Below are 21,675 nucleotides of genomic sequence, written 5' to 3' on the forward strand. Positions count from 1 at the left end.
TGCTGTTCTGCCCTCATGAGAGGCACTGGAATTTAAATTTGGATACTCATCTGTGTGAATTGTTGGGATTCACAGATCAAGGTTAGCACCAATACTGTGAGAAAAAAAATCGAAAGAGTCATGTTTCATGACAAGCCAGAAAGACATAGCCGTTATGCTAAGAAGGCATAATTTTATCACCAAATGGAATTAACATTGATGTCTATATTGAAAAAGCACACAACACAGAACATACACAACACAGGTTTATTAGTAACCAGTGTTAGTCTTTTTTCATGTTCATGAGCCACATTAGAAGCTCAAAACACTGTTGATTATCAGATGCTATAAAAGGCAAAAGAAATGCTGGTGATTATGGAACAAAACTAGATGAACCAGATTAATATATTTTACAACTACATCCAAATCATTTACTCATCCTCTAGGCTGTAAAATGGACTGGCAGTGATGCACAACGACCTCAGTGATCCTGACGTAAGCACAAAAGAAGCCTCACCACACACCAGCTTACGCAATCAGCAAGTTTGTTATCTAAACTGAAACTGATGCATTAGTTTAAAAAAATAAAAACAACATTAGACATAAAACAGTCAGAATATAAAATTTTTCATTTAAAAATATTTAGTCTCCATAGTTTTTTTATTGCATAGCAAGTGGACATTACTTTTAAAATATGGGAAGAAAATGGCAAAAAATAAAAAGAAGATGTCAAAAGATTTGACCATCCCATAATTTAAATCACTTTCATTTATATTGATTTCATAGGTAGCAAAATCTACACAAATCTGGCATGAAGTGTTTGATTTAGTGTAACAGTAAAAGGTGAAACAGAGATAATCTGCCACAACAGAATTACACCACAAACACTGACATCATGCCAACTACAGATTTCAGAAATGTTTAAAAACATCTTTCCTAATGACTGGCTTACAGCCTTATGTAACCTCTGAACCACACAGTAATCACAGTCATATTTTGTGCAGTGTTGTTGGCACAGCATCAGTAAACTCAGATATCTCCTCAGTGGGTGGCTGCAGGGAGGAGCAGGGACCCCTGCTGTACGTCGTGCTAAGTAAAGCCAGATCGCTGTGGGCAGCCTGGGAAGAAGCCAGTACATGTGAATTATTAGATGACCCTTCATGCAGCCAGAGACATGAAATCCTCTCCAGATGAGTCCTCTTTACTCTTGCTACAGTTTTTACTCAAAATGTTATAGCAAAAAAGTGCTATAACATTTTGAAGATCATATGAATGAATGCTTTTTACATAACTTACATAATGCCACTCAGGTGTTTGGGTTGACCATGGAGGTGTTGAAGGTTATGAGAATTCAGCTGGAAGGATCAGTGAAAAAAGCTGGAGGTGTGTGAAGCTACAGCTCATCCAATTGAGATTCTTATTTGTGTTCAAACTGACTCAGTCATCATTACTCCACTAGTTAAGCCTAAAATAATGGAGTGCTTGTGCTTTATGGAGAGGATGATATCTATGGCCAGGTCAGAGTCAACTGTATTAGAGTCATACAGGAAGGAAGGTGATGAAGACTTCAGACCATGGAAACCTTAATGCAGTCCAACTGGAAAGAGCCTTAGTGGACTTGTCATGGCAACAAACTCATATGGCAACTTAATCAGAAGGTGAGCCAGTCATCTCTGTCATGAATGAGCTTCCTCCAAACCAAGAAAACCTTCCATCAGCCTTTTTAATATGAATGCACCATGTTTGAACTCAGTCCTTTATATTGTCCTGGCTCAAACTGGGGTTTTTGTATTTTAGGGCATTTCTAGCTAGGGGGAACTCTATTAGGAAACTGGTTTCAAATCAAGCCCTGCAGTGGATGTGTATGACCACTAGTTTCATTATTTGTTCTCCTTATATTCCTGGAGCTCTTTCCAGATTTAAGTTTTAGGAACTGGCTTGTTTGATTTAAATTTCAGGAACTGGCAAGCGTGCACTGCCTCTCATTTAGTCAGGTCATCTCAGATTGAGTTAAACTGGCCAATTTCTTAGTCAGTGCTGCCAAAAGCAGCTAACAAAGTTTGCTACATGAACTTCATATCAGACAGCAATGTGTGCAGATGTGCAGGAAACAAGTTTAGGTTTTCTTCTGATTATGTCAATGCATCGCTGGGAAAAGTCACAAAGAAGTAATAGCTGTCTCATGTAGCCTCACTCCTGAAAAAAATAAAACCACATAAAATCTTTTTACAACATAACAATAAATGTCAGAACTTTTGTGTTCAGTTCATCAAAACCAACCCAAATATTAAAACTTCTTCTGGGAAAAGCTGCACACAGTTAACGCCTAGCTGGTAAACATAATGAAGTATTTAGCAGCTTAAGAGCCAGATATTTCCCTCAGGAGATGGTCAAGACCAAAAATAGAGCTAAAGGAGAGTGAATATTGGACTTACATTCACCAGGTGAAAAGAAACACAACTCCAAATGAATGATAATGTTGTTCTCTAACTGCTGGATGTGTAAATAAGCAACAGTTTGCTATCTAGTTAATAACTTAAAGGTGATGATATGTCGGTTGAACTTGTTTCCACTGCCCCTAAGGGACCACAAAATCAGTTAATGGAGGTTTAAATTATGAGTTTATGTTGTTCTTTATCTTTGTCTTTAGTTAGCACTAAACACAAGTACAGCTAAGTACAGGCTAACAGGGATGTCATTAGTTTTGGAGGTATTTGGTCACAAACCAAAGTATTGGAGAAATTTACATTTTTACCTGTTGATGAAAAATAGATAGAGATATTTCAAGCTGGACCACAATGAACAATCGACTGACTGACATTGCTATTCCTTGTTCTTAAGACAGATCTCTCTTATCAAACTTCTACTACCTCATAGACATAGATAAAACCCAGTTTCATCAAATGAGGATTCATGGTTTTTCTTCTCCTGTTATCACACTGTCATAAATCCCCTTTAATAATCAACACTCAGCATAACACCAGGCTGTTGACACACTGTCATGGTTTGTATGTTGAGGGGTAGGAGTGACCGTAGGGGATGGGAGTGACCAACTTGTACCTAAGCAATATGTACACATTGAGCGAAGAGGCTTCCATGATGCTGCAGTTCATGGTACAGTCTGTGGTACAAGAGAATATGAGCCCTCAAAAGAAACACTGGATGGTGACACTACAAGAAGTTTTCTACCCTGCCTTAGCAGCTGTGGGCATCCCCTGTAAGTATATCTAAACTCCACATCCGAGTTACAGCTGTTGGCTGATTTCATACTGTTTTATGGCATTTTGAATGATGCTGTTAATGTGATGTGTGTGTAAAGCAGTGATACTTTTAGTTCTTATAACGGTTTGAGAAATGTGATGCCTCCATTGACACAAGTCCTTTTCTTAGCCAACATCATCACCTTATTGATCATCTGGAGGAGGAACTGCATGCTCTCCAGGTCCAGCACCTTCTATCTGATGGCCATCTCTGTGGCTGACAACCTTGTACTGATCTTCATTGTGGTTCTTGAGCTTTCTGTTAAGTACCACCAGCAAGAGCCGTTTTGGAGTTACGAGCCCTGGTGTAACCTAAGGGATATTTTTAACTACGGTGCCTACAATGCCTCAACGTGGCTGGTGGTTGTGTTCACAGTGGAACGTTTTGTCGCCATCCACACTTGGAAAATGAAAACCAAAATCTGCACCTCAAGATGTGCAGCATGGACTATCACAGCTGTCTACCTCTTAAGTCATTTCTTTGCCATTCCTTACTACTGGTCTAATGTGTCAGTCTTCGAGAACAACCAGACCAGATGTATTTACAAACCAGAGGCCCCATCTCATTTCATTCATGCACTCGTTTGGTTTCAAACATTGCAAGCCTACATACTGCCCTTTCTCATCATTCTCACACTTAACGGGCTGACTCTGCGCCTGATCTCTCTCAGCAACCGTGTTCACATCACCACAGATTTAACCTCCAGGGTCCACAAGGTTATGCCCCTGCTGCGCTCCAGGAGGAGAAAATCTGTGGTGCTTCTGGTGACTGTGTCCATGAGTTTTGTCCTGCTGTCTGTCACCCGTGTTATCACTCAAATCATCCTCCGCACGACTCACATGTACACTTTGGATCGTAATGATTATAATCTCCTGATAAATATAGCAGCTGACACTGGCACCATGTTGAGCCTGACCAACGCTGCTGCAAACATGTACCTGTACGTCTGCACCCAGTCCAAGTTTCGCCAGGAGTTCTTAGCCTGCATCAGACAGGTGTCCTTCTACTGTAAAACAAAACTCTAGACAGAAAAAAACCTCCAGTGTCTTTGCTACACACAATGACCAACACATTGGGCCTCATGAATGAATGTTTTTTCTTATTTTTCTTTTATATTTGTTCTTGCACAAAGCAGTAAGAGGAAAATAAGAAAATCCTATGTGGGATTCAACAAACTCTCTTAATTTCCTGAACTCATAAATCGCTCATTTCAGCCTGATGAATACCACCTGTTCATGAGGAGGTGCGATGTGATCATTAGCATAATCCATGACCCTAAAATTGGCTCCATGTTCCATTCATTGACTGTATATACATATGGACATCATGACAGCTCCCCAAAAATGAAGCTAAAACATCTCAATCGCCCCCTGGTGGCTGGCTGCAGTGTTCTTATCATGCTGATGTATGTGCAAGTGCTCATTTTTCTTTTAAGTTTGTTTTTAATTAGTTCTTTGATGATATAAAAAGGGAGTGTGACATCATGATTGACAGCTGTGACAGCCGCTCTCGAACCTCTGTCAGCCCGACTCTACTGAGCACTGGCTCCAAATAATGTCACACAAGTGAGATGGCAGCCCCTGAAAAGGAGATATTTTGGCTTCAGTAGACGTAGGAAGTGGAGATGCGTCGTTCATATTTATATACAGGCAATGGTTCCTCTCCATTTGTGGAGTTGCAAAAAAAGTTCCCAAAGAGCAAAAATACTGCGCAGCTTCAAGCCCCACTTTCAGAAAACAGACGAAAAACATGTACTGAATTTAGGAGTGTCAGTGGGAGACCCGAAACAATTGATGAATGCCACAAATGTTCTTAATGGACCAGTGTGTAAGATTTAGTGGCATCTAGCGGTGAGGTTGCAGATTGCAACCAACCTCACCCTCCACTTCCAAGTGTGGCCACAAAACTCGCAATAAAACATGAAAGGTCCTCTCTAGAGCCAGTTTTTGGTTTGTCTATTCTGGGCTACTGTAGAAACATGGCAGTGCTACATGACGCTATCTGTGGAAGAGGATCCGCTCCCTATGTAGATATAAAGGGCCCATTCTAAGGTAACGAAAACACAACAATTCTTATTTTCATGGGTTTATACACTGATTAAAACGTATTAATGAATATGATATTCCACTTCTGCCTAATCTGTTCCTCTAGATGCCACTAAATTCTATGCACTGCACCTTTAAACCACTCGCATGTGCATTTTAACTGAACTGATTGTATGAGTGCTTTTTGCATGAGGCCTATTGTGTTCAAGGAAGTCTGTGCAGGTGCACTTTCCCACTGTTGAGGAACAGAGGAAATGATTTCATGGCAGTCATAACCGGGTAATGACTTTGTTTCTTCCAGCAGACAGTAAGGCCTTTAATTGAACTGCGACTCCATAAAACATAATTTAATTTTCTTTATTACTGTATTACTTGTTTTACTCATTCTGTCCTTCTGTTAAAGGAGGGAGGTGACTTTTAGCCTCCACAATAACAATCCTGACACACATCTGCACTGTTTGACAAGACAGTTTAAATTTCAGAGTTAATTTCCTGTATTGGTTTCCAGAGCCAGAGCAAACAAACAAGAACAAGCACTGACTTGACAGACTTTTTCACTCTTGGCAAGACAGTTTGCAGAGTAAGACAAACAAGATGAACATACTGTATGCCATGCCTGAATATTTCTACCCAGAGTTTTTTAAAATATGGAGATAAAAATACATTTACAATCAAAGTGAATTATACATTTAAAGACTTTTGGAGTTTTTATTACTAAACTGTGTGAACCAATGATATTTTAATATTCAAGCATTTGTTCATATTTGATTTGACTTCATCACTGTAAGAGCAATTGTAGACAGCAGCTCACAACCTAGATCAAAAGATTCACAGTAGATAGGAAAAATAAATATTTTTGATTAATGATAAAATATTAAAGGGCTATAAGCTTAAAAAATATGTGGAATTGGTAATAAATGTTTTACTAAATATCTGATATCTTCATAATTTGTTGGTCACAAAAATAACTCTGATCCCTCCGTTTCACTTCAATAATCTTTGAACAAATCTTACTAGTGCTGTTTAGGTTGTTTCTGTCAGTATATCTTGCAAATATTTCTCTATCGTTGATCTTTTTTAGACTATGAACTGTGTTTAAATAATATGAGAAGAATAATTATTATTTTCATTCATTTATGTGTGTTTTCCCAAATTAAACACTCCCCAAAAAAACACTGGCCATTACAAACTCAATAATCTGACAAGTCACGGTGGATTTTAGTTATTTTCTCACAAAACTCCAATGTATGCTATTTCTCTTCCTATTTGTGTCGCCCAATATCACAAATTTACCTAAAGTGTCTTTACAGTCTCTACAGCAATACAACATCCTCTGTCATTAGACCCTTAATCTGAATAAGGAAAAACTCCCTAAAAAAAACCCTTTAACGGGGAAAAAAATGGAAGAAACCTCAGGAGGAGCAACAGAGGAAGGATCCCTCTCCCAGGACAGACGCCCGATGTCCAATAGATGTTGTGTGTACAGAACAGAACACAAATTACAGAATACAGCACTGAACAGGATAACAAGATTATAATGGACTCTAATATATATGAAGATGCTATCTTAACCATCCATCTTGACATAATACTCCCTAACAATGGTCCATGTTCTGAAAAACATAAGCTGTCCAAAATATATATATAATATATATATAATAATCAGCCATTGCATAAAGGCAAATGTTAGCTATACATCTAAGTTGTTACTGGATAACACTGAGAAATGTACGAAATGTAATGATCTTGCCAAAGCTAGAGAAGGTACAATACTGCACTACTTTCCCCAGCGGCACTGCGGACAAGTCCTAAGCCAACTGAGCCAACTTAGCTTTTCATCGAAAAAGTAAGAGTTTGTGTTCCCTCAAAACTAGTGGAACAATTAAATAAGTACTAACAAAAAAGTATTGCATTTCCCAATAAGTTATGGATAAGTTGAGAGCTACTATAAGAACAAACAACAGGAGTTGGTTCCCAGAACCTCTCCTTGATGCCCTCTCCAGCTATTTGATGTATTCCACAGTCAACACATTTATACATAATTAGTTAAATTTGCTGTTGGCAGCATGTAACAAACACACTCTAGGGGCATCCCATATTTGCTATTTCAAGGAGAGGTTTAGAAATGACTAAGTTAACTTAGTTTGACAGACATAAAATAAACTGTGTATGAATGAGACTATTTCCAGAGAATGAAACTCAGTGGAAGACATAAAAACATATCTGCATGGAAGAAAATCACTTATAGGTCACTTCCTGAAGGTACAGAAAGTAATCCAGTGAAGTGTTGCCTTAACAGAGTCAAAACAAAGAGAGGAAACTCTGTGTGAAATGGTCTTGTATGAAAACAGCCTCACGGAAAGCCAACGAGAGACTGAGAACACAACTTACCTAAAGCCACAGAGGGGCTGGAAGGAAGTTTTACAAAGACGACAAAATGTCAGAAAATGTGTTGGTGTTCAAGAGGAGGTGAGGTGGCCATTCTGTCATGGTCTGATGCATTTCCTACAGCGGCATAGAGGATATGGTCAAAACTATGAAAACATTTAGATTTTCTTAGAGAAAACAACAGATTGGCAAAAAAAATGCCATCTTTCACCACTACAACGTCCACAAAAACACTAAAAAAAATGATAAAGACTTGGAAAGCAAATTTGCAGATGGAACACTAGATCGGTCACCACAGAGGCCTGACCTCAGCATAACTGAGGCTGTGTAATTGCACACAGCCTCAGTTTATGTCGAGTCCATCACTAAAGAAGCACAATAACAACTAAAATCAAATGAAAAATTATGGCAAATCTTGCCAGGAGCTTGAAAGAATTTACCGCAGGAGAAATATAAAGTTTCCTTTGGTGTGGTGACTTTACCAAATACTGCATTTTTGAATTCTAAGAAACCCAGCACAAAATACTGACTTGTTTGAAACGGGATTTTGTTACTTTTTTTTTGCATCCATGTTTCTTGGTGTTGCTGCAAATACATATCCTGAAATGTGGTGGTTAATGTGTTGAAATAGAATTATTTATCTGGACAATCAGGTGTCCCAAAACTTAAAAACCTGAACCTGAAAGTGGCTGGTCTAGGAACAGTAGGGGGCGGGGGGGCCTTGCCCTGACCTTATTACCAGCGCTGTGGAGATCTTGTGCAAGGCCACTGATCTTTGACTGTTTAAGTGCAGCTGCACAGTGGCCAGCAGATCACTAAAGTTTTACTGAGCAGCTTCCAGTTGCAAATGTGGGAATACAGGCTAAGAATTGCTGTATGGAGGCACCCTGCGGGTCTAGAGGTTAAGTCAGAGCCATGAACCGCAACGTCCCTGGTTTGCGTCCAGCTGGGAACCTTTGTTGCATGTCACTCACAGTCTCTCTCTCACCTCATATGTACTCTGTCGGCTGTTTAATGAAAGCATAAAATGCCAAAAAAAAAAAAAACAACTTTGAAAAACCAATGTCAGTATTTAAATCTACGTTGTTTTTAAAATCATGAGGAACATGCTTACTCATTGTATATAAGAAATCAGTATGAACACACATCTTTTTTGCTGAGTCCAAAATAATAACTTCTGCTTCCAAAGGACACACGAGACTGTAAATTTCCCTCCCTTTTTTTATGTATGTCTTTATTGCATTTAGAAAGAGTACAAATTTTCAAGCCCAAATTGGCTTTTCATCAGGCTGAGGCCTTTTGCATGAATATTTTAAAAAGGGAACATTGTACAGTGTTTTGAGTTTTTGGGAAGCAGAAGGTATTCACTGTATATAGAAACAATTAAATCCACAAACCATAACATTTAATAAAATGTTAAAAGTTGAACACTGTGTGCAGTCTTGTTTTGAGAACATCAACCTAACTGGAGAAATTAAGTCAAATAATTTGAGAAACACTAATGTAATGAAACTTCCTCCTCTTCTGAAATGCTTTCAGGGCCGAAATGTTGGGCATAGCATTAAACTGAGTGTAAGACTGCCATGCTGACATTACTGTTTGATCAGTTTGCATTGAATGTTTAATATGACAGTTTTGAACATCTGAATCTGAGAGAAGAGTTGTCTCCAAAAGTTATCTTTCACCATCAGAAACGAATTACCATGCAGTGAAACAATGCTGGCCTGGTTCAACTAACCCCATCAGTAAATTTACTCTGAAACATCTCTGGGAGCAAAAGGCAGAACAACACAAACAGCCTCTTTCATCAATCTTCAGAGGGTGACAATGAATCAACTTTATTACATGAGTGGCCAACAGTTGTTGTTTTTGTGTTTACATCCAGTAAAGCAGCTCTGAAGACAGTAAATGGTTGGTATAATAGGTTGAAATGCTACTTCTTCTTGCCACTTTTTGGAGCTTTTTCTAATCCTTGGATGTACTTGCGAGGGATTTGATAATGATCTGAAATTGAAATAAAAGATTTGACAAAATTAATTTATTTGTACAAATATATCGATTGAGAAAATAATTTTAACCTGTAAGATATTAGTGTTATTAAGTTCCAAACCTTGCAACAAATGGCCGACTTGTTGAATCTGGTTGCCTTGGATCTGGACCAGGACTTTGTCCTTGGCCCCAGGAATAGGCTGTAAGACAGAGCTGGCCTGGACTCTGTGCTGCAAAGCAGTGGCCACGACTGAAGGATCCAAACCGTACACTTCCAGGTTCTTTATTAGAGTCACCTAACGAAAGCACATGGAAACAATTACAGTCAAGGTAGCCAGGCAGATATATCAACTGATGTTACATGTTACCGAAGACACACACACACACACAAATATTTGTATGTCAGTAAGTAACAAGAAACTGCGGTAGAAGGTATGTTTGAGGTGATTGAGAAACAGTCTCCATTACATAAGGTGCTTTCGGACCAAACAGTTCTGGGGGCTCCCTGAGAGGAACTACCCACTGGGGAGCCCTCCCGAGAACTACATACCTTCAAAGGTTTTTTTTTCTATTTGCATTCGCACTGCCAATAGGAACGCTGGTGACGTAAGCCAGCCGGCAGTTGGAAAAGGAACATCACTTCTGCACGAGCCACAACAACAACAAGAAGGAGGATGCTGTGATCGGAGCTTTGTGTTTGTTGTGTGTCAAGGGTTTCATGATAATAATGGAGTTGGAAAGGAGACGCTTGGATTCAGACTATGCGGTTGTTTACATTGTTTTTGGTGGTTGCCGGTGATACATGTGTTCGACTAATCACAGTACACTTACGTCACTCAAGTTTCTTCTTATGCTGGGAGAGTATCCCCCCTGAAGTAGGAGCTAAACTAGGAACACCACTCGCGGTTGTATGTCTCCGCCAACCAGTCAAGTTGCAGTTTACATTCATGTCTGTCTACACTCATATAATATTTGTACTGAAGACTTTGAAGGAATTTAATAAAATCACCACAGTTTCAAGGTGGGCAACCAAGATTAGTGTCAACAATTCAGTATCTGACCAAATGTGAAATATGGTCATTATCTCCCCTTCTGTTCCTGAGTTATAGCATTGAATAATGGCCAGAAAAGTCTTTTTGCAGAACATTATGACATCACAGTGAAGTTAACCTTATACCTTTTGGATATAAAAAGTCATCACTTCATCATTTTAATCCTATTAGACATCTGTGTGAAATTTTGTCATAATTAGCATAATTAGCATGAATTCTTGAGTTATGGCCAAAACATGTTTTGTGAGGTCAATGACCTTGACCTTTGACCACCAACATCTGATTAGATCATCCTTGAGTCCGAGTGTATATTTGTGCCAAAACTGAAGAAATTTCTTCAAAGCGTTCCTGAGCTATCACGTTCACGAGAATAGGACGGATGGAGGGACAACCCAAAAACGTAACGCCTCCGGCCATGGCTATTGCTGGTGCAGAGACATAAAATGTCCCTCAAAACGGCCAGCCTGTTGTTCAGTCCACCACTTTGGTCAAGATTTAAAAAATAATCTCGACAGTTACTGGATTGCTTGCTATGAAATTTGTGCAGACATTAATGGTCCCTAAAGGATGAAGCCAAATGACTTTTCAGGTAGCACCACCAGCAGGTTGTCATTTGTGGTTAAGACTGAAATGTCTCAACAACTACTGGATGAATTGCCAGACAGACATTCGTGTCTTTTAAGGGTGAATTGTAACCACTTTGGTGATCCCTTCACTTTGCTAACATGCTAACGAAGATGGTTATGGAAAACATTCCTTCTAAACATCAGCATTTAAGCATTGTCATTGTGGGCATGTTAGCATGCTTAAGTTAGTGTTTAACTAAAAGCTCAGCCCGAGTACAGCCTCACAGAGCCACTAGCATGGCTGTAGACTCTTGTTAAACTCTAAAATGTCAGTATTGTTATAAAGAATTTTGAAGAAAACCACAATGATCAACAGCTGCAGCAAAATAATGTCATGGATTGTACCAGAAGTTATCACCTTCTTATTGGAGCCTCGAGAAGCCACAGTGATGTCTATGGGCTCAATGTGGCCCTTCTTTATTAACGGTGCTTGTCCAGGAAACACAACTTGATAGCACTCCTGCATTTTTCCCAACGTCCTGTGAAATGAGGAAATGTTTAAGACAAAAGTCAGATGATAGAGAGACAGAGACTGGTGCAGATACTGTTGAACTGTGTCTGTCTGCTATCTATCCATCTGTGTATCTAACACTGTGATGTAAACTAAAGCTGTATTTATACTTTTTTTTCATTTGCTTTCTCAGAGGGTGACAGTGTAGAGGGTTGCACTGGAATTAGCTTTTCTACCTAAATGACAAAATACAAATACTTAAAAAGAGATGATTCCAAGCCATGAAATCCTTATTTACTCTCAGTAATGAGGATTGCACTGAAGAATGCTTTGATACATCACAAAATATTAATTTGTCTGGTGTTACAGAAAAGAATACTGAGCCTTTCTTCAACTTGCCATGTTGTCCTCACTATCAACAATTTCTATTGGCCAAACTCACCAATCAGAGTCCATTGACCATAATGTGTATTTGTATTTTTTGAGGAGGTGCATATCAGCTTCAGCAGTACCTCCCATGGAGCTACACAAAATCTGATTATAATTATAATAAACATGTTTTATCATATCTATAAGAAAGATAATAATTTTCATCTGAAAATTAGTTGATATATGGGTGTTGACCCTAAGACATCTTGGTCATGAACCTTCTGCAGGGTTGGGCTTAAGGACATGTTGCTATGACAACAGCTCCAGATACATTTTAAGCCATCTTTGAAGAAGGGGTGGAAAAACACAATGCAATAAAGGTCAGTGTTGAACTATTTTGCCCAGTTATTAGTACCATCAAATCCCACCAACGCTTTCCCATTAAAGCAGCACATGGATTGAGGCAAAAGGAACTAAAAACATTATGGATCATGGTCCTTGTTTCTTTGATGATTTAAGTTATTTTTCATAGCAACAGATAAAAACCAGATGCTCAAGCGTCAGACCTCAGAGCTGCAGAGATATTGTTGTTTACAGATCAGATTTGGATTACAGATGGCATTGGGATTATGGTGATTATTTTATCCTGTGTCCTACAATGATGATGCTGACTGCCTCCACCTGCCCACATTAGAGTAAACACAGTGTTTTTACATGCTGACTCATGTTGGTATACATGAAAGGATGATGATGTTCAGTCAATCTAGAGCTGCAACGATTAGTCAATCAACAACTAATTTTATAATGAAATGATCATTAATAATTAATCATTTTAAAGAACTTTCAACTTCTCAAATGTTAAGTCAAATGTTAAGTCTTTTGGTCCAAGTCTGAGTCAAGTCTCAAGTCTCCATCTCTGAAGTGAGGATTTTATGCTTTTCTTTGGGGCTAACTAATGATTATTTTCATTATTGATTAATCTGTTGATTATTTTTCGGGATTGGTTGATTTGTTGTTTGGTCTATACAGTATTATCAGTATTAGGTGAACTGCAGTCTGGGTCCAGACCCAGACGCCGTCCTATCTGGACCCAGACCTATATCTGATAAATTATTGAGAATTCTTGAATTTTGATGGAGCGTTTCCATTTTAACTGGTGCAGCTTTTCTAGCCTTTACGGCACTGGTTTACCAGCCCAGGAAACTCACAGACTAATGAGTCTCACCCACCTGGTAGGAGAAAACAATTTATTGCTCTCAATTGACTTTGTATTGAGTGAAGGTGCCTCTTTGTCACTTCTGTCTGCTAGCAAACAACAGAAAAATGTCTAAAAGCTGCTGTGTGGTGGGATGCACAACCAACAGTGTAAAGAACCCAGAACTAAGTTTTTATAAGCTGCTGAACAAATGACACATATACCTGGACTCGCTGTTAGTCACAGAGAACACGCAGGTTGAAAGTCAAAACAGAACAGTTGTTTAATTGAAAGGTATTTGTGCAGTATTTGTTGAAGCGCCACTACAAGACAAAGCATAAATCTTTTGAGCAAACATAACACTCAAATCCAAACTGAGAGCACAGAAAATAAAAAATCTAAGAGCCCAATATGATCAATCCACCAGAATCCTAACACATCTCAGATTTAAAATCCTGGCAGGACAAACAGCTCACTTCTCTCACTTGGTTGAGACTGGCAAGATATGAAATGGAGTTAACAAAAAGAGGAAAAAGGGAAACTCAAGCTACACTTTTTATTTCATTTTTCTAAAATTATGCACTTTAAGATGCACATTTTTTAAAAGCTCTCTATTATGTATTTTATTATTAAACACAGCCCCTATTTTACTTGTAATGAGAAAAGAACATTTATTTATTATTAGTTATTATTATTATATAATATATATTTATAGCCTGTCAGAATAGTAAGGATGGGTAGAGCATGACGCATCAAAAGGCAACAGTTATGTTTAATATTGCACAAGGTCTCCTATAACATAAAATAAAATACATTTTTTTACCTGCTAAAGAGGTCATCCCACTTGAGAGACTCTATCTCCTGGTACTCTGATTTTTCCAGCAAGCAGTCACATAGAGTTGGGTTTATGGTCACATAACTGGTGGAGGGAAAAAAAAAAAAAAGTGAAATAGATGGATGGCACTAAACAGGACACACGCTGCCTTGTTAAGCTATGTCAGTGCCATGCTGCATTTTATTTAATTTCTTCCATCCCTCATTATCAATTTGTTACACATCGGAAGATGCACAAATTTTCATGACCTAAGAAGAAACATGAGATGCCTCTTCAGTTTCAGAGTCACATTTATTCATTTTAGCCAATTATAACAGCATCAAATGGCCAAGGGTCAGATCTGTATTTGTTCAGTGGCCATTAAGGTTGCCCTTTTACCACCGCTTATGAAAGAACTGGCATGGTGGTTACACTTAAACCCCAACTGAGCTCAATATTTTTTTACATTTTACACCTATAATGGAGGGTCTTCGTCTTTTTATTGTGAGATGAGAATAAATTCTTATATCTCCATGTATCATAACCTCTACCGAACACTGTTGGTGAAGGTAATAACAACAACGTGCTCTAATGCCTGTGGTTTGTGGTTTCAAAAAGTTAAGCATCTACTTACTTCTTATTATTTTTATCCACCAATTCATTCTTCTTCACGTACTCTGTGACAATACCTCTCACTTCAGTAGGCTGCAGTATTGTCCCTTTCCTGTAGGTGCAAGAATGAACATGAAAATGTGAGAAATCTATTAAGATATGTTCAGCTTTAAGAAAGGCATATTTGGGAGATCTTTAATGTCTTTGTCATTCTGCTGAATTTAACGCCAATTAAAAAAAAATAAAGAAACAAAGCTGGCAAAACCAGCCTATTTCCATTTGAACACAGCTATTTAAAGATCTCCTCCAAACATGGTTTAAGACATACAAAAATACTCTGCTTGGAATAATAATAATGTGCGTCTGATGTGGTTTTTCCACAAAATCAAGCTCAATAAGCTTGTAAAAAATTCTTGAAATAGCATCTCCTCCTTCCCCTTCATTGAAAAATCCAGAATCTATGAAGATGCAAATATTTTTCATTTCAAAAGTTTAACCGCTGGACACAAGATGTCTCTTACTTCACTGTAAAGTCCATTCTCAGTGTCTGGAGGCTTCAAGTTTCCACCTTTCACTTTGCAGCTGCATACCAGATTGGCTTCCAAACTAGTTGTGATGTCACAAAGTCATACTTTTACGTATATGTCTTAAACTCAGATTTTCAATGAGCAAGGAGAAACTTTCCCTCTTCAGCAGTTAATGGAAAAACAGTCTTCTTGTGTTGACAAGCGTGTACAACAAAGCAATAGATATACTGACTGGAAAATGAACCATAACTGAAAAAATGGCCTCTGATGACCTCATATTCTGAGGGTGAGATTCATACATTATATTTTGACATGTTCAAGAGGGAAAAGTAAATCATAGAATTAATGACTGCTGTATTCCATTGGGCAGCTTCAGTTTCATGATCCTGGTATTATGAACGCTGCTTAACTGTCACAGCTTACTGACAGACTTGAAAAGAAAGGAGCCAGTGTTAATGTTATTAGTAACACCTGTGCTTTTCCTACTTCCTGACAGGTCAAAGTGTCTGCTTTGCATCATATTTTAAAAATGTCAGTGGTGTGACACTATGGCTGTTCATGATGACACAAAATGACGATGATTCATGAGGAATCTCAAGTAACTGCACCCTGTGGAGTAAACTGTTGTCTGCTTTATAGGGAGTAGGAAATGAATGATCAAGAGAGTTATTTTGGAAACAGCCAAGGATTAAAAAATGTATGACTTGTGTCACGGTAATATTATCTTACCCCCTTCACAGGGAGTTCAGAGGTCGAGGTCAGCAGCAGCGCAGCCCTCCTGTGTCATTCAAGTGAATATGAAACTTGTAAAGGCTTTCGGAAACACAAGCTTCAACTCTTCCTATACCCCCCTGGTGTCTGAACCATGCAAACATGTGGGTGCATCAAGAATCAGGGTTAAGAAACACACACACACACACACACACCTCTTGTTTGAATTCACAAAAAGAGGCTCCAGCCGAGCTGACACAGAGTACAGAGTTGTGATCTCAGGAGGATGGTACGGAGTTTCCCCTTCTCCTGCATCCTGCACTGGAGCCGCTTCAATATCAGTCTCCTTGGGAGCAGCGAAGGAACGCAGTCTATAAAGTGTTGATGAAATAAAAAGTAAAAGGCTGGTCAGTCTGAATGTAGGTGGGCTGTGAGTTTGAATCTCAACCAAGTTTCTTTATGTTGAGGCAAAGCTTGACTCACTCTCGATTATTCCAGTCCACCTCCACGATGCTCTCTACACCCTTGGTCAGTTCTTTCACTCGCACAAGGTTATGCTGCTGCTGCATGGCCTGTAGAAACTTGGACAACTGTTAGAAAAAAAAAAATCTTTGAATAAATACTTACTGATTCCAAACTGACTCTTAATAATTATGTTTGTGTGTGTTAAATGTCACATTCTGGATTTTGATATACCTTTTTATAGCTGGATTTTTTGATATCAAGTTGTTTTCCACTTGGGCTGGAAAAAATATAAAAGATATTTTCAGTGCTAAATTTAATCCCTCCTCAGTGCTTCTTAAAAGATGAACGGTGCATTACCAGCAGGAGAACATGTGGTTGCGGAGAAATGTGCTGGTCAGCAGAGGGAGCTCTGACTTCTTCACCTTGCTCTTGAGAGCGTGGAAAAAACACTGCAACAGCAGGGCGTCCATTATCTCTGTGAAATCAGGGTATAACTTGGGTCACATCCTTTTTTCTCTGAACATGCTCCCATTTTGCCACATCAGAAAATCTCCAGTTGGATCAACAAAAAACACAACCACATGGTCACAAAAGTAACTCAGCGAGCTCAAAAGCCTGCTCTGCAACATCTTAGTTGTGAATGTCTCAGTTTGATTTGAATCTGGGATAACAGTACTTATGAGGCTGTAGCCGAGTCTTATTAAAAGCAGATTCAGCACAACTGTGGTGATAAGTACCTCAATGCCAGATCCACAACTTCAAACTCTTTTTATTGACATTTTAATACTTGCACTTCCCAACAACCCGTTTACAATTAGACAAATATGAGATGTGACTAAATCTGGTACCTTGTGGTGTTCTCAGGTCATCATCTTCATCTTCTTGTTCACTGCCCTTTTCACCCTTCTCTTCCTCCTGCTCAGTCAGGCTCAGCTCCTCAGTACCAGAACAGACTTGATCAATGACCGTTTCTCCGGGACTCTGCTCCTCCTCCACACACTCCTCAACCTCCTCATCGACCTCATACTCCTCTCCATTCACCCCTTGTCCTTCACTCTCGGCATACGGTAAAGTAGGAGGACATGATTTATCTCCAAAAGCCCTAAAAAAAGTATATAAAAACACATGTGAAATGTTTACTCAAATCATTTTGGTACCAGTTCTACATTTGAGGCAATGTATATTGTAATTTCTATTTAGAGGATTATTGAGCTTAATGAAAGCAAATAAATAATAAAAATGGTGGATTATTTTGATAAATAGTGTGAACTCAATATTAAAAGAATAATTTGACATTTTAGAGTACACTTTCTTGATGAGAGTCAGATGAGAAGATCAATCTCACTCTCTGTCCGGTAAATATACAGCTACAGTGAGCAGCTGGTTAGCTTAGCTTAGCATAAAGACTGGAAACAAGGGGAAACGGTTAGCCTGGCTCTGTCTGAAGGTAACAAATGCCTCCTAACACCTCTTCGCTCACTACTAAATGCTTTATAGCTCGCCTATTTCTTGGCCAGGTGCATTGACTGAAGTCTTGTCATAACCATGAGGTTGCCAGGCAACCAGCTGAAACCTGGTCAATGTGCCTGGTCAAGAAATAGTTTAAATATAATATTAATATTAATTATTAACATTAATTAGTGAGCCATTGAGGTGCTGGTAGGCAGATGATTGAATGGACAGATATGAAAAAAAAACAACCAAACCTTATTTGTTTTTTTGCACATATTTTTTGATATTCCCAAAATGTCAAACTATTCCTTTAAATGCACAATATGTAATTTCAGCTGCTAGGGGTCTCTCAATCAAAACAATAACAAAAGACAGAGTGTGATGACATTGTGAAGTAGCGTGGTATCATGGGAGTTGTTGTCTTCAACAACCAGCTTCTTTGGGTTAGGATTACTCCAGTTTTCATCGTTCAGGATGTTTGTACCAGGAGCCAAATTATCTGCAGAGGTCTCATCCTCTCCAAAACAAACAGACTCAGTGATTAAAACAGGTAAAAACACTGAATAAAGCAGTTTCACATAAAAAAAATCAAAAAAAATCAGTGTTTCTCTGACTCTGTTCAGTGAGCACAGGACATCAGGTAAGAGCTGCTAGCCAAACTGCTGCTAACGTTTGTGCAGCTTGTTTCTCTGATAACTTCAGATCCAGACATCCCATGACTAAAATCCTTCATCCGGTTTAAAAATATATTTAAAAATGACCAAGATCTAAAAAGTTTATTATAAAAATGTGGCTTAAAACTGAATTCATAACAGTTTCTGGCAAACAACCACAACGTCGATGTATTATCTTGTATGCGTAAACTCTTTGGTAGATGCCATTGTAGCAGACAAACGATGCAGATGTATGCATCTTGCGCACGTATACTCTTTGGCAGAGGGGGTATGACGCCATTGACAGGCGACCACATGAAATGGACCGTTACCTTGATTAAAATTACAGATTTCTCTGGTTTGAAAATTGGGGATAATGTAAGTACATAATGTAAGTACACAACTCAACAAAATAAAAAAATAACATAGGTCTAGTCATTTTTAGACATTTTAATGCTGAATAGTTACATATTATATCTTAGCTTAGCTATAGCAAAAATATATTTTTTTTAAATGTAGGACGATGGAAGCCACTCACCAGAGATTATCCATGTATGTGTGGAGAACACACACTCCTCTCCCTTTCATGCCCAAACTATGCATTTCTGCACTGGACACTGCAGCAGTGCCAACTGCAACAGGAGCTCTGCAATCAACCAGGAGAACACTGTCACACTTACACATGAGAAGGACATATGAGAGGTCTTTCCAAATATTTTATCATGACTTACCTATTATTCACTAATGTAACAGCACAGCAGTCCCCCTGTCTCACATCTGGAAGACCACTTGAAGGCACCACCACACCTGGGAGCATGAGATCTTTGGAGAAGCACAGTTGTTTAATCTTCAGTCAATCAATCTAAGTACATCTTGATCTTAGAAAAAGAAGCATACCTGCCCCTCCAACCAACTTCTGAACCACAGGAGGCCATGTTCTGAATGTCGGCAGGGCAGAAGGGTAGCGCCAAAGCATATACACTGAAAAATATGACAATGAACAGATGAATAAGTCACTTAAAGGAGAGCTTTCAATACTTTCAACCATCCAAATGCAGTTTAATAGCTGTTTAATACCTGTAGGATAAAGTCGTTTCTCCAGTTCAAAGAACAGTGGATTTTTGTGAAGAACGTAAAGTGTTACAGCATCTCCCTTGTGTGCATAAATCTTCACAACATTTAATTCCTCTTTGTTGGGGACCAGGTCGGATAACTCATCAGCAGACAGTGCAGGAAAGGCTGCAGATATGTCAGCTTTGAGCTTTCTCCTAAAAGTAATAACAAAAACAAAAGTCTCATTTATTGGATAATATCATACATTTTCATTTAGTAATAACTACTGCTACAGACAGACGTTTTGAATGACTGAATATAATGAACTAATACTTTTCACTTGCATACATCTGTACCCTGCAGTAATGCCTTCTGTTGATTTTTACATACACATAAATTACATACACATAAATAACAATTAATAAATAATTAAGCCACACCTTCTGCACACTTCTCGTTTGGCTTAACACGCACAAATTATTGACTGTAGATACTGTACTGTGTATTTCTTTTTTCCAGTAAGATCCACTTGCCAAATAAATATCCTCAGAAACATATCTGTGCATTCAATCAACAACTACTGTTTAGTAATTATTTTGTCTCAGTGGACAGAAATTTGCCATTCATCTCGCCCACTCAGGGTGACATGTCAGCAGTAACTAATAACCAGAAGAGCTGACTTGTTTCTATTCATCACATTAGATTGCATAATGAGAGAGACAGACTGAAACTGTCATTTTCAAATGGCAGACCAAGTATTTTAGATTTTAGATTACGCTGGGATAAATCTGACTGAATATTTGCTTTGTAGTGTTAGAAAACAAAAGTGTATCAGACATCCGTATTAGTAAAAATTCCAAGTTAATACAACAATAACAAACAAACAATGCCCTGGCTTAAACATATTACCAGTTTGTATGATTGATTCTTTTTTTAATTTTTGCTAAACAGATTACGGTTTAAGATTCAATCCTGATGTACAAAGAAAGATGGTCTGTTGATGTTTGGTACAAACCTAAATTAAGAACATATTGCCTGATGAAAAACAACCACAGCGTGGAGCCTTACGAGAAGCAGAATTTATCTAAAAGTCAAAGACCTCCGTGTGCACAGTTATGTTCAGAAACATTACCATCAGCTATAAAAACAGGCAGGTTTTACTGGTCTCCCTGAAGAGAAAAGACTGTTTGCTGTGTGATTTAAGTGAGACTGGAGTCCATTCTACATTTTATTGCTCATTATATAATCATTTAAGGGCTACACTATTAGTAAAATGCCCTTAATTTCTGATTCATTTTTCTGGATGAATGATTGTAAAAAAAAAACAAACTTGTGCTGTGTTTCAAGAAGGGAACATTTTGTGTGGCTGATTTTAATTGTAGAGGTTGGTACAGAAGACAAAGTTATTTACAAAGTAATGTGAGAAGTTTTGTTCTCGTCTATGTTCAACAAATGTTTAACCAGTGCAGCTGTAATTTGGTGTCTTGTCCATGTGGGCTGGGCACTTGTATGTGCATTACTATATAAATAAATAAATAAACAGCTGGTATTGAGCTGTATTTTTTGATAAATATTCATTAAGTCAACCGGACGTGTGTTTGCAATTAAAAATAACTAAGCTACAACTGATATGCTGGGGTCTGAATCTGTTATACTACTATGGACAAACATGAGGCAGGTGATGTTATTTTCGTACAGCCCAGTGATGCGTTTAAGGTTTAGTTTATGTGGACAGAAATCAAACTGCAGCTATGAATAAATGGCGACAAACAGAAGTGTGGGTTGAGCTGTCAGCAGGCAGCAGCAGGACTGACTCACCTGTCTGATCCTTTGATTACGGTGTTGGATTTGACACGAAACGTTTTGGCAAACATCTTCTCAGAAAATAAAACAATGCTGCGACGAATTCAGCGTTTCCGCTGTTGAGATCATAGGTCTGTTTTCAATACATGAGCTCAGAAATCAGATATAGCCAATTATATTTCTTATTGAGGATTTACAGAACTCAGCCGATCCTCGTTGGTTATGATGGT

At 38.4% G+C, this 21,675-nt stretch overlaps 2 protein-coding genes across 2 annotated transcripts; one reads left to right on the forward strand and one right to left on the reverse strand.

The window, feature by feature from the left end:
• Window positions 1–3,018: 3,018 nt before the first annotated feature.
• On the forward strand, window positions 3,019–4,265 carry LOC121895715 (probable G-protein coupled receptor 139). Its single transcript, XM_042409137.1, has 2 exons — window positions 3,019–3,196; window positions 3,370–4,265. The coding sequence occupies exons 1-2, from the start codon at window positions 3,019–3,021 to the stop codon at window positions 4,263–4,265; spliced, it is 1,074 nt and encodes a 357-aa protein (XP_042265071.1).
• Window positions 4,266–9,486: 5,221 nt separating this feature from the next.
• Window positions 9,487–21,675, reverse strand: eif2d (eukaryotic translation initiation factor 2D). The gene is made up of 15 exons (XM_042410382.1): window positions 21,461–21,675; window positions 19,667–19,857; window positions 19,487–19,570; window positions 19,321–19,411; window positions 19,128–19,235; window positions 17,333–17,586; window positions 16,842–16,959; window positions 16,716–16,761; window positions 16,503–16,609; window positions 16,235–16,390; window positions 14,804–14,893; window positions 14,179–14,274; window positions 11,699–11,819; window positions 9,784–9,958; window positions 9,487–9,677 (listed from the first exon to the last, which is right to left on the reverse strand). Exons 1-15 carry the CDS (start codon window positions 21,514–21,516, stop codon window positions 9,607–9,609), a joined length of 1,764 nt encoding a protein of 587 aa, XP_042266316.1. The 5' UTR covers window positions 21,517–21,675; the 3' UTR covers window positions 9,487–9,606.

Source organism: Thunnus maccoyii, chromosome 4 (genome assembly GCF_910596095.1).
Source record: "Thunnus maccoyii chromosome 4, fThuMac1.1, whole genome shotgun sequence".
NCBI classification, from domain to species: domain Eukaryota; kingdom Metazoa; phylum Chordata; class Actinopteri; order Scombriformes; family Scombridae; genus Thunnus; species Thunnus maccoyii.

Bases quoted from the DNA above. Each gene is read 5' to 3' on its own strand.
- LOC121895715 (XM_042409137.1), top strand. From the start codon at position 3,019: ATGGGAGTGACCAACTTGTACCTAAGCAATATGTACACATTGAGCGAA. The intron at 3,197-3,369 runs GTAAGTATATCT...TCCTTTTCTTAG, and splicing joins AGCAGCTGTGGGCATCCCCT to CCAACATCATCACCTTATTG.
- eif2d (XM_042410382.1), bottom strand. From the start codon at position 21,516: ATGTTTGCCAAAACGTTTCGTGTCAAATCCAACACCGTAATCAAAGGA. The intron at 19,571-19,666 runs GTATTAAACAGC...CATATTTTTCAG, and splicing joins GAAACGACTTTATCCTACAG to TGTATATGCTTTGGCGCTAC. The intron at 9,959-11,698 runs GTGATAACTTCT...TGCTTTCGTTAG, and splicing joins CTCGAGGCTCCAATAAGAAG to GTGACTCTAATAAAGAACCT.